General features: G+C 40.2%; 1 protein-coding gene across 1 annotated transcript; it reads right to left on the reverse strand.

The window, feature by feature from the left end:
- Positions 1 to 712: 712 nt before the first annotated feature.
- Positions 713 to 12,744, reverse strand: FAM118A (family with sequence similarity 118 member A). The gene is given in 10 exon segments (XM_068401136.1): positions 713 to 1,392; positions 2,799 to 2,831; positions 5,345 to 5,630; positions 6,375 to 6,503; positions 7,145 to 7,317; positions 7,320 to 7,362; positions 8,639 to 8,704; positions 8,706 to 8,892; positions 10,135 to 10,190; positions 12,645 to 12,744. Coding segments are annotated over 9 exon segments (1,062 nt in total). The 5' UTR covers positions 10,182 to 10,190; positions 12,645 to 12,744; the 3' UTR covers positions 713 to 1,294.
- Between the last annotated feature and the right edge of the window lie 5,723 nt (positions 12,745 to 18,467).

Raw genomic sequence — 18,467 nt, forward strand, 5'->3', positions numbered from 1 at the left:
ATCCATTTTCTGCTTTCAGAGATAACTGGCAGCATACTCTGTGATTTAAACAACAGTATTTAAAATATTTCCATAGAAAATACACTGCAAATAAGTCAGTAAGGCCCTATGTACATACGGTATGTCCTTGCTGATACATGACAGTTACATCCTTTTCTCCCCGTGTGATCTCATGCCTTAACAGACTGACAAATAAAAACTTGCTCATGCTAAAAATGTAAAATAGGCAGGTTATCATGATGCGGGTTCTATAAACATAAAACAATTCCTGTTCCTAACAGCTTAGGGATCTGAATCTGAGGTTTGCAAGCAGCCTTGTGCTGACAGACTCCTGAGGAGTTCAGCCTCCAGCAGCCTAACTGCAGTTCAGCTAATGAGAAAAATAGAAAATCCTTTGTTTTAAAGGCAACCAACAGCTAGTTGCAGGTATGCCAAAAGTAATTTTTGACAAGCATTACCTCTGTTGTGGCTTCACCTTTGTAAGAGCTTGGTCTGACTGGCTTGAAGCGTGGGCAGAGACAATCACAGAATCACAGAATGTTAGGGATTGGAAGGGACCTCGAAAGATCATCTAGTCCAATCCCCCTGCCGGAGCAGGATTACCTAGATCATATCACACAGGAACGCGTCCAGGCGGGTTTTGAATGTCTCCAGAGAAGGAGACTCCACAACCTCTCTGGGCAGCCTGTTCCAGTGTTTGGTCACCCTCACCATAAAGAAGTTTTTTCTCATATTTATGTGGAACCTCCTGTGTTCCAGCTTGCACCCATTGCCCCTTGTCCTGTCAAGGGATGTCACTGAGAAGAGCCTGGCTCCATCCTCATGACACTTGCCCTTAACCTATTGATAAACATTAATGAGGTCACCCCTCAGTCTCCTTTTCTCCAAGCTAAAGAGACCCAGCTCCCTCAGCCTCTCCTCATAAGGGAGATGTTCCACCCCCTTAATCATCTTCGTGGCTCTGCGCTGGACTCTCTCTAGCAGTTCCCTGTCCTTCTTGAACTGAGGGGCCCAGAACTGGACACAAACAGAACTTGTACCTGCTTCTAAACGACCCTGCAGATATGGTTGTAGTCATATGGAAGTGCCTGAAGAGTGACTAGAATGACCCTCAAGCTTTACATAGATGACACATTTACAGCTCTAGAAAAAAAAAAAGGCTAAGATGCACTATTTTTATTCCACTTAACACCATGGAAATACTCAGCTCAAAACTTTCCATGCAGCAGGTGTGAAACACCTACTGTTAAAAAGCTTCTGGGTTGGGTTTTGGGTTTGTGGGGTTTTTTCTTCATTAAATACTGGGTATATCGTTATCTGACTGCTTGATTCTCTTAGGACAGTCAGCGCCATTTTCCAACTTCCTTTTAGCACAGTCCATACATGAAGTTCCTGGGGAGGGGGAAAAAAATTAATGATGTTGTTACATACATGTGCTTTGTATACTTTTTAGATAAACAAAATACTAGTTTAGATAAACACAATACTGGTCCACTGAGGTTCTTGTATTTGGATTCTGAATTGTAACACTAACCCTACTGGAAGTCTGCCCCAGTTCAGTGATCACGAGCTCTTCCCCAACACTGTGCTCTGGTACTAACATGTAAAACAGGAAGTAGCTAATTATACAGTTGCCTTTTGAAGAAAATAATTCTTGATTTTGTGTGATAATGCCTGTGGAGTTCACAGGTGGGAAGCTGCTTTAAGAAGTCTGGATCCCTTATTCAGAGGAAAAAAAATTCTTGGTGTGAGCTACTGTTGAAAGTATAAACAGCACAGCTGGAGAGTAAAAATGAATGGAAGGGAAATTCCTTCAAAATGAGGACCTCCATCACTTAAAACTCTAGATAATACTTTTTGCAGGGTATTATACAAATCTGTGTTAAGGAATAATTATCTTTTTTTCCCCACATGCTATGTATTCCAAAATACAAGTAAATGGGTACTAAAATTACCTGGAAGGAGGATGCTAGTAAGTTAGTAAAGGAGTAAATTGTGCTCAAGTTTTTGGTTTCTTCTCCACTGATGCCTAATTGTACTGAAAAAGGGATTTATGAACTCATCTGAAAGACAGATGGGCTTAAAATCTACTTGGAAGTACAAAAGTAATCTCTGACTTTACACATGCCCACAAGGATCTTTGACCTTGTGTACTTTTTGATTGTGAAAAAATGGGGCTTTTTTAATCTCCTGCAATGCCAAAGACCCTTATATGCAATAATGAAATGATACTTTTATACAATTTTGATATTATTTGCAGCAGCAGCACGAATGTCTTAGAAGTGTAATCTTTTTAAGTGTAAATGTTGTTTCAAAGGAAGTTGTGCTGTTTTATACCATAAATTGCAATGTATTATTCCTCTGCTTATTCACAGAAGTATCACAAAGATACCTGAACAACGCTTAGCCAAAAATTTACCTTCAGTACTACATGCTTAAGCTTGAGATTCACTCTTCTAGACCTTCTTAAGGCAGGCATTCAAAATAGCCAAACCTATGTTTGGAAATTTAAGCCAAAACCTCATGGATGTTTCTATTATCTTCGAATACTCTGATCAGCATTAATAATTTTTTATATACATTTTCTGGAGCTTTTCCATTCTATCATTTGTCATTTTATTGACAGCTGAAAGCCAGCAGTTATCTGCTGTACAAAGAAAATAAGAGGGTAAAAAGAGAAACTGTTAAGCAGGCTTTCAGAGCACTGCACAATAATCATTTAATTACTTTGTAAATAAGAGACTTATTTTTCTCTCTCTGACAATTATGGAACTTTTTGTGAAAGTAACATTACTTACCCAACAGCGTTGTGCTGTCCACTCGATCAGCATCTACAGAAGTGTAAGAGAGAGCAACAGCACAAGTTAGCATCCAAAAAGTTTATATACTTATATGCAACATCCCAAAACAGCAAGGTTGTATTTAGAGCCATAGCATGGTTTGGGTTGGAAGGGACCTTAAAAATCATCTAGTTCCAACCCCCCCCTGCCATGGGCAGGGACACCTTCCACTAGACCAGGTTGCTCAAAGCCCCATCCAACCTGGCCTTGAGCACTGCCAGGGAGGGTGCAGCCACAGCTTCTCTGGGCAACCTGTTCCAGTGTCTCACCACCCTCACAGTCAAGAATTTCTTCCTAATATCTAATCTAAATCCACCCTGTTTCAGTTTAAAACCGTTCCCCCTCGTCCTATCACTACTTGCCCTTGTAAAAAGTCCCTCTCCAGCTTTCCTGTAGGCCCCCTTCAGGTACTGGAAAGCTGCTAGAAGGTCTCCCCGGAGCCTTCTCTTCTCCAGGCTGAACAGCCCCAACTCTCTCAGCCTCTCTTCATAGCAGAGGTGCTCCAGCCCTCTTTGTGGCCCTCCTCTGGACTCGCTCCAACAAGTGTTTCCTATGTTAGGGGCCCCAGAGCTGAAAGCAGTACTCCAGGTGGGGTCTCATGAGAGCAGAGCAGAGGAGGAGAATCACCTCCCTCGACTTGCTGGCCATGCTGCTTTTGATGCAGCCCAGGATACGGCTGGCTTTCTGGGCTGCAAGCACATATTACTGGCTCATGTTGAGCTTCTTGTCAACCATCACCCCCAAGTTCTTCTCTGCAGGGCTGCTGTCAATCCATTCTCTGCCCAGCCTGTATTTGTGCTTGGGATTGCCCTGACCCATGTGCAGGACCTTGCACTTGGCCTTGTTGCACTTCATGTGGTTCACATGGGCCCGCCTCTCAAGCCTGTCAAGGTCCCTCTGGATGGCATCCAGTTTCATATAACCCTTTTAACAAACAACTGCTATTTTTTAAAAGACAGTATGTAAATAAACATGAAAAAAATGAAATATGACAGTTTGGTAAAGAGCAGTTAAGCACATTTGAAAACAGTTTTGTTTGGAATCTTGAGTTGTAAATGAGATGAACAACATTTTAAAGTCAGAGTAATGTCCTTCTTCTTGCAAGTGTTACACCAATCAATAATTCCACTGAATGAAAAGGGGAGCATTATAGTCTGATCTTGCAGTCATTTCCATTCAGAGCTTACGTAAATCTATCTCCCACCCTGTTTTGATATCAAAGGCTTTGCAATAAATTGGATACTCTGGACTCAACAGGCTCTAGACAGTGCTCAGACTATGAAAAGTATGTCCATCACATCCATCAACAGGAGTACATCAAAGAACAAACTAGCAGGCTGAGGCTAGTTCAGTGTCTGAAATTGCATCCCAACTTACTTTTAGGTGTCTACACTGCAGACAAACTTCCTGAAACCTAGATGCTGTTCTAAATATTTTTTCTAGTCTTCATGGAAAGAAAAATCTAATCCAGTCTAAATGTAGTACTCATGCAGTCACAAAAACCATTACATAATTTGGACATACACCTACAATTTTCTTTTAGGGAGGGCGAGGGGAAGGTTTCTGCTATGTACCACTTGGGAATAATTTTAGACAAAAGTTTCACTGACATAATAAATAAAAAGAGCTGTGAAACAGTATTCTTCCCAAGATCATTTACTCTAGTTACTTTCCTCAATTCTCTGGATAAGCCATAGCAGAACTATCCTTGTTTGGAAAAAAAGAAATCTTCCTTCAACATACAGTTGTTGTTTTTCCCTGGTTTTGTATTAAAGGCTCTTTATTGTTACAGCTAAGGAATGTTATGAGTTGAGAGACAACACAATAGAAGAAGGCAGGGAGGGGAGTAGGTAAATGGACCTAGTTAGTAAAATTTAGCTCCCTGTCTGTGCAGGACTGTTATCTTTAGCAAAGGTATCGAGTTATTTCCCATTTTAGCGTTAAACGCCCTCTACAGAATGCCATTCACTGTCACAAATGGAGTATTATTCCATAACCTCTTCTATTTTATTGTCACAAAACATTATCTTCACACTCAGATTTTCTCCCCATTCGCCCTAACTGTGTTAAGCCAAACACTGTTGGATGTACTGACTTGATTTCCCATTCTATGCTTAATCAGATATTCTGGCTCAACCAGCTTATCCCACCAGTTAACTCCTTCAGTTCTTTTAGTCTCTTTTACTGACATCATATTTCATATCTGTAGTAGTTCAGGCCAAAAAAAACCCACAAAGTAAACATCTTAACCAAATGCTAACAACAAGAAGACAAATTCAGAATTAAAAGATTAAACTTGCAAGAATCCACAGACGTTACAGAAAGAAATTTGGTTACAATTTTGTCACGTTCCAACTCTGCACGCTGTTCATAAGCAAAGATGCTGCACAGGCCTACCGCCAGCTACACACAAGGTCAACACCTCAGACCAACTGCTGATTGTTCAGACATGGCATCCTGCTATGTACCTACTCAAAATTTTCTTATTAAAGAGGATACATTACCTGGGCTTCTCTGCTTGCAGATTTGAGCAGTCAGATCTTGTACGTAATCTGGGAACTGCTTAAAACAGTCCCCATAGGACACTACTTTTATTCCATGAAGAAGCATATCTGCCTGGAGCTTAAAAAAGTGGTCTTCATTTTCTTCAAGCACCAACATATAATGTTCTAAATCCACTTTATTCTTTACAGTATAAAGAAAGAGAGCTTGGAATATCTGATCACGCAGAGTCTCTCTGCAGCCCAAAAACAAAAAAGACTTGGTTCGATACAAATTGTGAAGAACCTCCTGTTAAGAAATATAAACCCACCAGAGCTACATTTACTTCAGCAGTCAAAAGGCCAAGGTAAGAACTTTTAAAATATGTCAGACTTAGAAAAAGAAGCAGAGCAGGCATCACTATTGAACTGAATTAAGCATATATTCTAGGATCAGGGCAAACTGACATTTCATAAGCACTGTTTCTACAAAAAAATGTATAATCAAAATCAAAGTTACCATACAAAATTAAGTATACATGTAAAGATTTCCACTAAGGGAATTTTATATTGAAATAATTATGACAGAATATTGGGCTCCCATTAGGTCTATCTGTAAATAAGGAAAATTAATAGTCTTGACCAAATGTTTGACTTTTCAAAATACCTAAGATATGACATTAAGTCCAGGATCCAGAGGTGGTAACAGCTTAAGCCCCTAAAAAATTAATCCAAGCAATCAGATGGTGATGAATCCTTGTTCTAGTGTCTAGTATTTTGGGCCTAATGTTCTTTCATGAGATAAATAGAGAGAACTCTCAAACTATGGCATACAGCTGAGGGTTTTGATTGTGATTTACAAAGAAGCAGTACACAAGAGCATACACTGCCCTAGCAACATAGCTGGCTTTCTGAATAATGCTACCACTTTTCTGGGCCCCAATTATTTAATCTGTATGATCTGACAAAACCCTAGCCTTAGGTAATGTGCATGCAGTGATTACAATAACATAGTTTGGCAAAACATAGTAAAAATTTTAAAGATCACACGAACCATGACTTCAGGATCTTGGGTAACATCCTTATATCCCGAGGGACCTAGCACCATTCCACAGGGATCTGTATATAAGCCGTGAATATGAAGAACTCCATATTTTATATGACCTCTCGCCCACTGAAGAACCTAAAGCAAATCACACAAGTTACATTCTTTTTGTTATACTATAATAACTAAGATCCTGCAAAAATATACAGCTGTCTCTAACTTATAAAACCACTTAAAGCAGAAATAATTTCTTTTGCACTCTTCTGCAGCAAGAGAAAATTTTAATTACTAATTACCCAGCTTACTTTAAATTATAATAAAGAGGTGATTGCTGATACTGAAGATATTTCTGGCTTTTTAGTCTAAACAAGTATTCAACCAAGCAGCAAGTTCCAGCAATGCTGACAGAAACAATATGAACAGCAAATTAACTACCAGCTAGGTGAAATCATATTTGTGATTGTAACAATTACTTCACGTAAGTTAACTAAGTTAGTAGTTTTTTTTCCCAAGGAGGAAATGGTTAATAAATGGCGGGGCAGGGGGCTACTGGTTAATAAATGTGTCACTGAAATTCTCTTTGGTAACCATTACCAGATTATTTGGAATAAAAAGATACGGAAAATAAATGTCTGTGTATCTGCTGTTAGCTTATAGACATGATTTACTAATTAAGAAGTTTTAGCCTTGAGTGTCTTTGAAGAGGAAAACATCTTTCAATCAAGCTTACAAGCTCCCTTCTCTTACAGCAACTAAAAATTTTACTGCTCTCATCATACCTTATCCTTATCTTTCAAGTCTAAAGATTCCATAGGTTTTCCCTGTTGTTGACCAAATATTTCAAGTAAATTATCATAGTTTGTAGTCAGGACCATTGTGCCTCTCTCCATGAGTCTCAGGATCAACTGCAGAACAACAGGATTCTGAATGTGTTGTTCTAAGTTATCAAACACATTAAGCAATCCTGGAAGAAGTTGGGCTTCGTATCCCCAGTACGCTGAAGAAAGAAAAAGATGAACACTTTATAAGTAAGTACCACATGCACCATTATTAAATTGCCTCCAATAGAAAACCCCCATCATCTGTCTACTTAACGCCAAAGCATTTCTTTAAAAGAGGGCTTTCATAGCATATAAAGCGTAAAGGTCTGAATGTACAAAACAGTCAAAAACAATCTCCAATTTTGGGTGCTCTTGCCTCCACAATGTAGCTCAAAATAATAGTCTTGTTTTCTCAAGGAAGCTCGTAATGCAGATGCAATAAAACAAAACCATTTTGCTACAGTTAAATCCTCACCCATCACTTCTAAACAAACATGACTCTACACTTTCCTAAAAGCGTAGGCTGCATTTGCCCAGAGCATCTGCTAGGACTGACAGGAACATGTAACAATTCTATAAAATTTACAGGCTTCTGATTCAATACATTGTATTACACACAGAACAAATGTCTGTTTATAAGCCCAACAGTGTTACTGGCCTAACTATATGGAAACCTCACCTTTCTCAGTACGCTTTTACTGCTTTGAAAATCAGTCAGTGTACTAAAATTATCATTCCCTGGATTCAGAGTCTGGGATACACTAATAAAGGGGTTTTTTTCTTTTCTTTTTTTTTTTCTTCGTCCTGGTTGAGAAAAATATACTAATCATTAAATCTGCTACAAAGCCTACCCATACATGCAGACTCCTCCCAGAAGAGAGAGGTGGTTATTGCGCTTTGCCTGTAGAGAAGCACCACATGTTGCAAAACACTCAACATATCCTACAACATAGCAGTATGTATGTCACCCTAATTATTTCAACTAGAAGACTTGGCAAACCTACTAACACACTTCGAAAATCTCTAGAACCTCAGATGAACAGCTGAGAAGCTGGGCATGTACAAAATGTCTTCAGTGAAGTGTGAGCCGCAGCGGTGGTTAACTCTGTGTGATCTAAGGCTATCAGTAGGGTCAAGGTCTACCTGTATTTTCAGGGTATCTCTAGTTTTAGCCAGCAGAGCTATAAATTCCTCTGTCAGTTCCAAGAAACATTATGGCAAATATTTAATAGTCAGGACTCTTGCTTGCATGAATTACGACAAAAGCTTACACTAAAAACAAGGATTTTTTAGCCTTTCCAAAAGGTACAGAGTACTATATGATTACCATCAGAATATCGATTTTTACCAGGAAAATTTCAAGTTTCAGAAAGCTGAAAAGAATTTTTGTTGATAACAAAATAAAAGTATATAATAATTTTAGGAATCAATGTAAGTTAGAAACATACTCACTGGTGACATTTTCCTGATGAGATCACGTGCAACCACAAGCAGGTCTCTGTCTTTGATGACTTTTTTTACGAAATTCAGCAACATCTCCCGGATGAAGCACCTCCAGCTGTTCAGCTGCTTCAATTACAGTCTCAATGCAGCTTCTCCAGGAGCAGAGCGCTGGGATTCCTGGTGCTACCGCCGCACTTACCCCAGTTCCAATTACAAGAAGGAGGTCCCGAGGCTGCTTTCTTATCAGACTTCTTAAGAATTTTCTTTAAAACAGAAAACAAAAATCTTCATTTTTTACAGTGCATTTTCTAACTTGTCTGAAGATCTCATGACTGACTCAAGAAGTCCATATGAACTATTAACGCTTGTGCAAAATACTAACTCACCAAATGGAACAGAGTTCTCCATTTCTACACGGAAGAAATGGTACTGGCAGCAGTTCACAGCCTTCCCCAAACCGACAGTGTACTTTAAGTCTTTTTGTCATTTTAGACAAGTAAGTGTGCATAATTAATTTAAGCCAAAAAATGGCAACAACTTCAAATCACTAATGTCTTTGAGATCCAAACTGACAATTACCAATTTTCAGTCCCCTGGGCTAGCCAAACACCATTTCAAGTGAAATTTTGAAAAAAGTAGTCAAAGGACTGTCCAATGACATACTTAATACACGCCTGATAGAAAGTAAGTAGAACTATTTCAAAGAGACAAGTCACAATATTTCAAAGAAACAGATTTTTATTTTTCTGGGAAAAAGCAGTATTTTTATTCTCATTTATTTTCCCTTTAGGATACAGGAACATAAGAACAGTCACACTTGTTCAGATCAAGGGTTCATCTAGCCCACTACTCAGCTGTAACTAAGCAGATTACTCTCAAAGGCGTATTTGGTTCTACGTCAGTACTCACTGCACAAGCCAGCACATGAAACTGTCGAGAAAGTCTGGCTTTCTTTCTGGCTTTCTTCTTTACTTTGCAAAGAAGTGAAAATGCATTTAAATCATACAGTGAAATCACTGTATACAAACAAGGATTTTGGTAATACAGAACCTTAGAATTCCCTTGACTTTCAAAACTACCTTTATAGATTTTTAATTCCAGTTAACCTGGTAATATGGATGTTTAACATCTCTTATTTCACAACCATCTGAAACAATCTAGCTAAAACTATGTTTAACTTGAAATGGCCTCAGGCAAAGCAATTAATAAACATATAGATAAGGTGGCTAGCTAATGCCTACAAAGAATATGTTGCTGATAATCCCCATGTCTTCCTGCTACATTCAGCCCAAATTGTTTCCTCTCAGCAAGTATATTATTTATTCCTCGCGTACAGCTTAACTGAGTATGAAGCACTCGGTCAGTGGAGAAACTAGTTTCTGGCATAATTTCAAATTTTCAAGCATGATGTTGTTCTCGTATCCAATTTTCAGTAATGTATTTCCACCGTGTTTTCAGATTTTCCTTAAGAGACAGTTTTGCATAACCTTTGCAACACAAGTTACCTGGATTTCTGCTCACTTCTAATTGTTGATCGTTCTGATGAATCCATCTCTGAGCCCTAAGTAAAAAAAAAAAAAAGTAAAATGATTCTTAATGCTTCTACCTTAAAAAAGGCCAAAATTAAAACCAGATGTATTTCTGTTAGCATTTTCTATTTGTTCTTATCAAGTATTTTAAAATCAAGACTCCGTATGTCACATCCCAGTTGAGCAATGCTGATAGAAACAAAGCTGACATAGTATGAGTGCATAAACCTACCAGGGCGACATTTTGAAGCTAATGGAGATACGGCTATTCATGCAGCTGGAAAATACTTGTGGCTAAATTAAAGATAAAATTTATCACACCTACTAAAATGTTAAATCATCTCAAGTAAATGAATGCATTTCTTGAATTTTTTTTCCATAATAATCAGTTGATTCAACCAAGTTTGTGGAAACCAGACTTCTGCAACACATAATGATTGAGAGAGGCCCTCTCCTAGCCACCTGCCTACTCTGCCAGACCATATAACATGAAAGGTTGCTCAGCAAGTATTTTAAATAAAAACTTATTTCTGTATCATCGATATTGTCTTACATCTAAAGCATAAGAAGGACTGCATCTTGGCAAGGGAATTTGGCTACAGTATCGTCACTTAGAAATCCCCAAGTTTCATTACATTAATTCTTGAGTTTGTTTTTATAAGAATGTATTTTTTGTTTGGTTTTGGAACACATCTTAGTCTGTGGTTGTGGAGATTGCAGACCGCAGACCTTAGTCCCTCAAATAAACATTCTGCCAGATGCTATGGCTCATAAGGCTACTTGCCAGCCCTCAGGTTCACATGCTGGAAGCTACTTTGGAAGCAAGAGGCCTAAGTTTGGAGATCATTTGACAAAAAAAAACCCAACCAACCAAACAACAAACAAATAAAAGAACAAAACCAAAATACTGCGACCCTATGATAAGAGGGACATCATCAGCATTTCTGAGGAAAACAAACAGCTCTCTTCTGCAAATGCACCCAAGGTGTCTTTTTAAGTAGCAAAATTTTTCTGATTGTAATATCTATTTTCTCCATGCTCCCTTCCTTCACTGACAGTATCCTACAAAGATGCCACACTATCACCTGAAGAACGTCAGCACATTCAATCAGACTAATAACCCACCTAGAGCGAAACACTTCAAAATCTAGAGAACAAGATTCTTTTATATGTAAAAGTTATGAGTTCACAATGCAAAAACAACACATGAAGGAACTGCAACTTACATATTCTGAAAAAGATTGTATTATTTTATAACCCCATTCAGTGACATATTTGGGAAAGAATCCCCAAGAAGGCTTTAATAATTACATTTGTAACTTATCAAGATTACTAAAATAAGCACCTCACCACAGGATGCTGTCACTACCAACATTTTAGACCTCATTGTTTCCTTTTATCCCTTAAAGTTGCTTCCTGGAAGTAGAAGCTGTGCAAACAAGTGGCAGCAATTATCACCAACCCATAATAGCTAAATGGCTGCAAACGATAAAGTTCAAATTGCTCCATGCCTTTTGAATACTGCGTGACTGTGACTAGTCTTGAATATTCTCTTATTAGATGCAATGAACACTTCCTCAATGAGCATACCTAGAAAAACAAGAGGACCTGGGCACCCGCATTCAACACTGCTTTACTTTTAAGAAGACACACTGGACTAACCAAAGGCGTCCGCAGCTGCTTTCCAACAACGTTTCCTCACAGCAGCCTGGAAATCGGACCCCACTATAATCCCGATATGCCTGAAAGCTCTGAATGGGAGCTGGGTCTCTACTCCAAACACGAGGTGGGCTCATCAGAACAAATCCTAATTTTATATTTTCTTCCTGTTCAAGAAAGTAAGTTTTATTTAAGGATCCACCCATGAAATAAGAGCTCTATTCACTGTCTGAAACTTCAAGTCAACGGTTTGAGTGAGCCAAACGATTTTTCCAGGCACTTTAATATATGAAAACAGCCTAAAATGCTCAACACAAAGGAAGCACCGGGCCAAGGAAGCCTCTTTCCCCTAACCACCCCCTGTGCCCGCTGATTCTCTCTGGAGAAAAAGACCCAGGAGCATCGGGCTGGGCAGGACAGCAGGTTCTGCTGAGATAAATTCCCCGTCTCCCTCCAGTAACTGAACCGGCGTTACGCGGCGCGGCGAGCGGGCACGGCAAGACCCCTCCGGACCGCCCTCCGGCACTCCTCCTCCCTCACCTGCCAGCGAAGAGGAGCCGCTCCCCTGGCAACGCTGCCGGCGCCGGCCTCCCCCGGCCCGGCCTGTGCCTGAGGCCCTGCTGCCGCCTGACCTGCCCCGCAACAGCAGCCGGGGCGGCGGTTCAGCTCAGCAGCCCTGCGGCCACCCCCCGGCGCCGCCGGGCCCTGTCTTGTCACCTCAGGGGAGATGGCCCTGGAGGTGGGAGGGAGGATAGCGGCGGCGACACTCAACGCGGCCCCGAGCAGTGACACCGGTGTCGTGTGCTCCCCCCCCGCGGCGCCCTTACCTCATGGAAGCGGCCTCGCTCTGCCCCGCCCCCGCCGCTCTCCGCCAGGGAGGGGCCCGCGGCACGAGGTTCCCCCCGCGCCGACCGCCGCCCTCGCCGGCGGGGCCGTCCCCTCCCCAAAGCTTTCCCCGCCGGCTGGGAAACAGCCGCCCCTGGAACAAGATTCCGCCCGAGAACGGTTCCCGGCCGGCGCCGGCGGGCGGCGTGCAGCCAGCCCCAGGGGACAGCGCTCGCCCCGGTAAAATCCGCTGGAAAAATGCGAACCGTTTCAGTCACAGCTGTGCCGTGGCTGAGCGGCAGCGGAGCTGAGCAGATCGGCACCCCGCGGCAGGCCCGGGGGTGCTGGGCGAGGCGGTGCGCGCTCCTGCGCCTTGCCTGGTTCGTAAAATGGGGATGGGTGACGTTCACGCACCCCTAAAAACACCTGAAACTCTTTACAGGCAAACCCACAAACTGGCAGTCTACGAGTCTGTATGAGATAAAAGAATCACTTATCAGTTACAGGAGAAAAGGAACTGTTAAACTTGAAGATTAACGGGATTGGTGCTACGAAAAATTTAGAGATGATAGAAGTATTAAAGATGAAAAGTATGAGGGTGATGAGAAAGCAAAACAACAACAAAAAAGCAGCCCAGAGAGATTGCAGAGTCACCTGCCGTGGCCCTGCTGACGGGCAAGCGTGACTGGCGGCGTTCACTGATGCGTAATGAGGTGGAGTACCGAGATGTGTGAGCAGCAGGCGGCGGGGTTACCTGCAGCCCTGGCAAAGCAGCCTGGCACTCACGCACAGCCGCCTTGCTTCAGCTGCTCCCGTTGGAAAGCCAAGAGCCAAAACTCTCCTTCTTTCCTTCTTTCCTTCTTTTCCTTTTCCTTTTCCTTTTCCGTTTCCTTTTCCTTTTCCTTTTCTTCTTTCCTTTCCTTCCTTTTTCTCTTTTCCCTTTCCTTTCCCCTTTCCTCCTTTCCTTTTCCTCCTTTCCTTTCCTTTCCTTTCCTTTCCTTTCCTTTCCTTTCCTTTCCTTTCCTTTCCTTTCCTTTCCTTTCCTTTCCTTTCCTTTCCTTTCCTTTCCTTTCCTTTCCTTCTTTTCCTTCCCTTTTTCCTCTCCTTCTTTCCTCTCCTTCTTTCCTCTCCTTCTTTCCTCTCCTTCTTTCCTCTCCTTCTTTCCTCTCCTTCTTTCCTTCCCTTCTTTCCTTTCCTCTCTTAAACCCAAACCACAAACAAAGACTCTTTACCGTGGCTTATTAATGCATTTGATTACCAACATTTAGCTCACTGCCACCGTATTTCTAACAGCAGCGCCCAGCATTCTTTGCCACGCCGTGGGTTTAGTGAGACCACCTCACGAGCGGACTCAGCTAGGCATGAAAAGTGAGTTCCATCCCATGGGCAGTGGGATGCTCAAGGCTGCTAATCATGCCCAAGGGTACTATTGCAGAACTGTACCCCCGAATTCCAGTTGCAAAACTGTTGAAAATGTGTCATTGTCCCATTTGAATTCCCTAACTGGGGTTTTCAAAACTACTCATGGTACCATTTCACAGACTTCTGAAGACTTTAAGTACTTGTTGACATAAGCTTCCCAAACATAAATCTTAAAAGATTTACTTTGTTTCTCTAGTCAGTCACTTCTGTTGGTTTGGGGTACAATCAGGATTCACAGGTTTTGCATGCCTGTGGGATAGATTTGAACATTCTCTTTTGTTCATTAAATGTCGGTGTTGTGTTGATATTCTGGTATAGTTTTAGGATTTTGGTAAGGATGGCCAGTTTTACAGATGAAACATAAACCCACTGTTTTTACTCCATGTCCTGTGTTACTTTTGGCAAGAACAGTTGTGTTGACCGCGTTGACTTCACTAACTTTCAATTTGCATAAGAACATTGTGTCCTTGTGAACTGCCCATGTAATATTCCCTAGACATCACTTCTCACTTTGTCATTTTTTTATATTACTGTATCGCAGTGTCCCTAGAAAGGCTTAACAAACATTTGGAGGATCATATTTGTAGTGGTGCGGAAGATGGAGGATAGGATCAGAGAGAACAGGAAGGCAGAAGAAAGAATGTAACTACAGTCTTCACCTGAAAATTGAAGTTTGATTGAGTTAGAGCAGCTCTGCAATGCTTCTAGCTCTTTGCCTTTCACCCTTCACTACTGCCAGTCAGTCAGCAAGGTATTTTATAACATGCTGATATTTACAGTTCAGTAACCCTGAAGGTCAAAGATCTTGTCTTTTAAAAGAACCAGGTGATACTCTGCTCCCTAAACCCCAGTAACTGTGTGGAAATCCAGCTTGGAATGCCACTTGACACGGCATTGTAATAACATTGGAATGTATTACTAAATACTTTGCTGAATATCTTAGAATATTTTGTCAACTACAGACAGGAGTCACAAAGACTTGCTAAATATTTTCCTGAGCTTGAGACTCAAGGTCGGACCCATCGTGTAGATTCACAATACCTGCTATTCTTCTTTGTTTCACATTAATTTAAAAAGTAATCTGAAAGGAAATATTTGTGAAGAAAGGCCCTTGAAAGCTTTTCCATTTTTCAGTCTGAATCAATTCACCTGATGAATGTTATTACCTTTTCCTGTAAGTCTTGCTCCTTTTATATGCTTAGACTACAATAACTATTATTTAAAAACCCCAACAGTACTCACAGCAATAATAAATTATGTAAGCTTTGGATTCCCTTGCAAGGGGTTAGGAAAGTCACTAAGGACAAAGAATATCAATAGTTTTCAATCCAGTATGGTCCAAAAGTAGCCATATAAAATATAATGAAAAGGAGGTTTGGTATAGTTTTCCAACTCTACAACAAGAGTAGACAATGTATTATTTTTCAGTATATTTCCATGTTATTATTCAAACTGTATATGAGAGAGACAAGCAAAGACTGTTACAAGAAAATTGGCAGAAAGTTGAGTAGCGAAAGTCACAGTGAGAAGAGGATGCTGAAGTGTGTTGAAACCTGTAAGCTTTGAAATACGGAGTTTCTTTCAAGAAGCGACAAAGAAAAGCAAATACTGTTGCTACCATTGAGAAACCCTGAGAGGTAGAACAGATATTTTAAATGAAATAACTACAGAAGCTTACAACTTGGTTCAACCAAGATTTATCTGTCATATAATATTAAATTCGTATGTTTATCCAAGAGTACTAAACAACACATTAATTCAGTTGCTTATTTTGGGCTTTCTTGCAGACTTTGGAAATACTACTCAAAGTGATGTAATCAGGGTAAGAAATGCAGCCGGCTGGTTTTGGCTGGAAGAGGCAATGAGTCTGATTTTTCAGCTGTGTTTTTATGCACTGAGATGTAATGCTGATTTACTTTGGACATCTTGCTGTTCAATAAGTTATGATAAAGTAAATCCTAGTTTATGTTATGACAGAACCTGCTGGTTTGAAAGAAAACAAGTAAAACTCATCATGAAAGTTTATTGAGCTTGCTGACAAGTATCTTTAAGACACTAACTCACTCGTGCCTTAATTTTTTTCATGGCAGGAAGCCAATTTGCTCCTGTTGGTTGAGATAAAATTTTTTCTACATGCACAATGGAACTGCTAGTTACTCCCTGGGAGGTGATTACTTTTTTCTACCTCGAGCTGACTGGATCTTACTAGTTTGTCATCTTTGTAAACAGAATAGTTTATAAAGTATGTTGGAGAAGAAAGATACTATCAGAAATTCAAAGTATGTTTTCAAAAGCCAATGTCAGTTCACTTAGAGTTTACCTATGATTGAATATAGAGATTAATTTTCAAAGACAACCTTTTAAATTTTACTTCCAGCACTGTATGTGTATGAGCCCTGCAGAGTGACATGATCTGTAAAAGAATTCTGTGTGTAACTGCAGGTGTATGCCAGAGCTTATTTTTAAAGTTGCCAAGTGATAAGCACACCTTCAGTGACAGATACCAACAAGGTCTCCCTAGAGTCAACTTTTACTTAACAGAGCATAACTACATGCAAGTTCTGCATTACCTTGCACCTGCCTCTCTCACACTGTCTGGATCACAGTCAGTATTCTTCAGTGTGTGCAGTTTGCTGTGCTTTCAGTGAGACCGGGTGAGGTCTCTTTTGAATAGCAGTATAAGCTTTAACATAGTAAAAGGCTTTAATAACAGGTTTGACTCTACACTGAATACGGGACAAAATGCCAGAATATTATTTTATAGTATGCTCCCTTTTAGGATTAAACACAACCTGTTCGATCCATTTACCATGGCTTTTTTTTCCCCCCATAATAAATTAATCCAATAATTAAAATTTATTAAATTAATATTTTTATTAATAATTATTAATAAAATAATTCATATAATTAAAATCCATTTTCTAGAGCCCAGTAACATTAGCATCAGTGAGAGTGTAATCATTTCAGTATAGTCACATGGGAAAAAAATAAATATTGAAAAGAGTAAATGATGGGGGAAATTAGCTCTGTTAGCAGCAGTCTTTCTGACCTTGATTTTAGTTTGAACTGTTTATAACAAAGTCTGAATATATGAGTTTGCTTTGAGATAACTAAGGAGTGTAACTGACTGGCATATCCTTTGATTAAATAGGTTGTCTTTTGCACCTTTCTGACAAAAAAAAACAAAGGAGCTCTGTCACAACACCCTTACCTGTTCTGAACAGCAACAATGCATGAAGGAGTGTGAAAGGGAGAAAAGCTGCTTCGAAGGAGAGGCAGAACTGTAATGGAAAAAAAGGAGCAAAGAGAAGACAGTACAAGGGAAAAAAAAAAAGAGGAAAAAGGTAAAAGGAAATAAAACATTATAGACACTGGAAGGAATGGATTAAATCAAGCCTATTACTGTAAAGAATGGGTAGAGAGAAAGCCAGACAGGAAGTTGCAAATACTCAAATTTTGCTTGAATAAGTTGCTGCTTGGTAAAAAAAAACACTGCTAGGTCAGAGAAATGAACCTTGGGAATATTGTTTTAAGAACTTGTTGGTGAACTGGCATAAAGGTCTTTCTTCATTGTCAAATATCAGATGTTGAAAATGTTTGCCAAAATACTTGCAGAAATAAACTACACATAAAATTGGGGCAAAAGAAGAGGTGTCACTCTGCTCTGTTAGAACATACCAGATGCGGTACTAAGTAATAAGTTTTTTTTTCTGCTTGGCTGGGCTTTTGTGGTCCAATGGCTACTTCTACCTACGCATATATTTAACAAGCTTAAAAACACAATCAGCAGATCAGCAAGCAGGGAGTTATAAAGGTGACCAGCACATGGGTCCAGTATGCAGTGCAGAGGTGCAGCAGAGAAGCACTGGTTCAGATCTTGGACTTCTCTTGAACTGCAGCAAAAAGGAGCCCTGAGGACAGGAACCCCATGACCGTGTGCAGTGGTGGCTAGTCAGACTGGCTGGCTGATGTACTGATCAACCGGGGAACTGTTTGCATGACAATGCTATTGACTGCGCAGATCTCATGTATTTTCTAGTAAACAAAACTTTGCGTTGAGGTGGTTGGTAATACGATCTCTGCTGTAGCTTCAATAGCTGTGCCTACCTTCTAATTTGGGAGTATAGTTTAGGTTATCTATAATTTTAAGTCCCGTGAAGTCAGGATGAAGTCTACAGCGGAGCTGCGAATATAGCACTTAAGTCCAGGGATGGAAGCCAAACGAAATCTTACTTAAGAAGCAAAGTTCTTTGTATCCAGCCAGCTGTCATGCCTTATACCCTGCAGTACTCCTAAGGAGAAATGAAGTGTTATACCACGTTTACATTAGACTTGCTTGGATTAGCATAGCAGATGAGAACCATATTATGTATTGTATATGATTTTTGGTGTGAGATGTCAGT

The sequence above is a fragment of the Nyctibius grandis genome, chromosome 5, assembly GCF_013368605.1.
Source record: "Nyctibius grandis isolate bNycGra1 chromosome 5, bNycGra1.pri, whole genome shotgun sequence".
Taxonomy (NCBI): domain Eukaryota; kingdom Metazoa; phylum Chordata; class Aves; order Nyctibiiformes; family Nyctibiidae; genus Nyctibius; species Nyctibius grandis.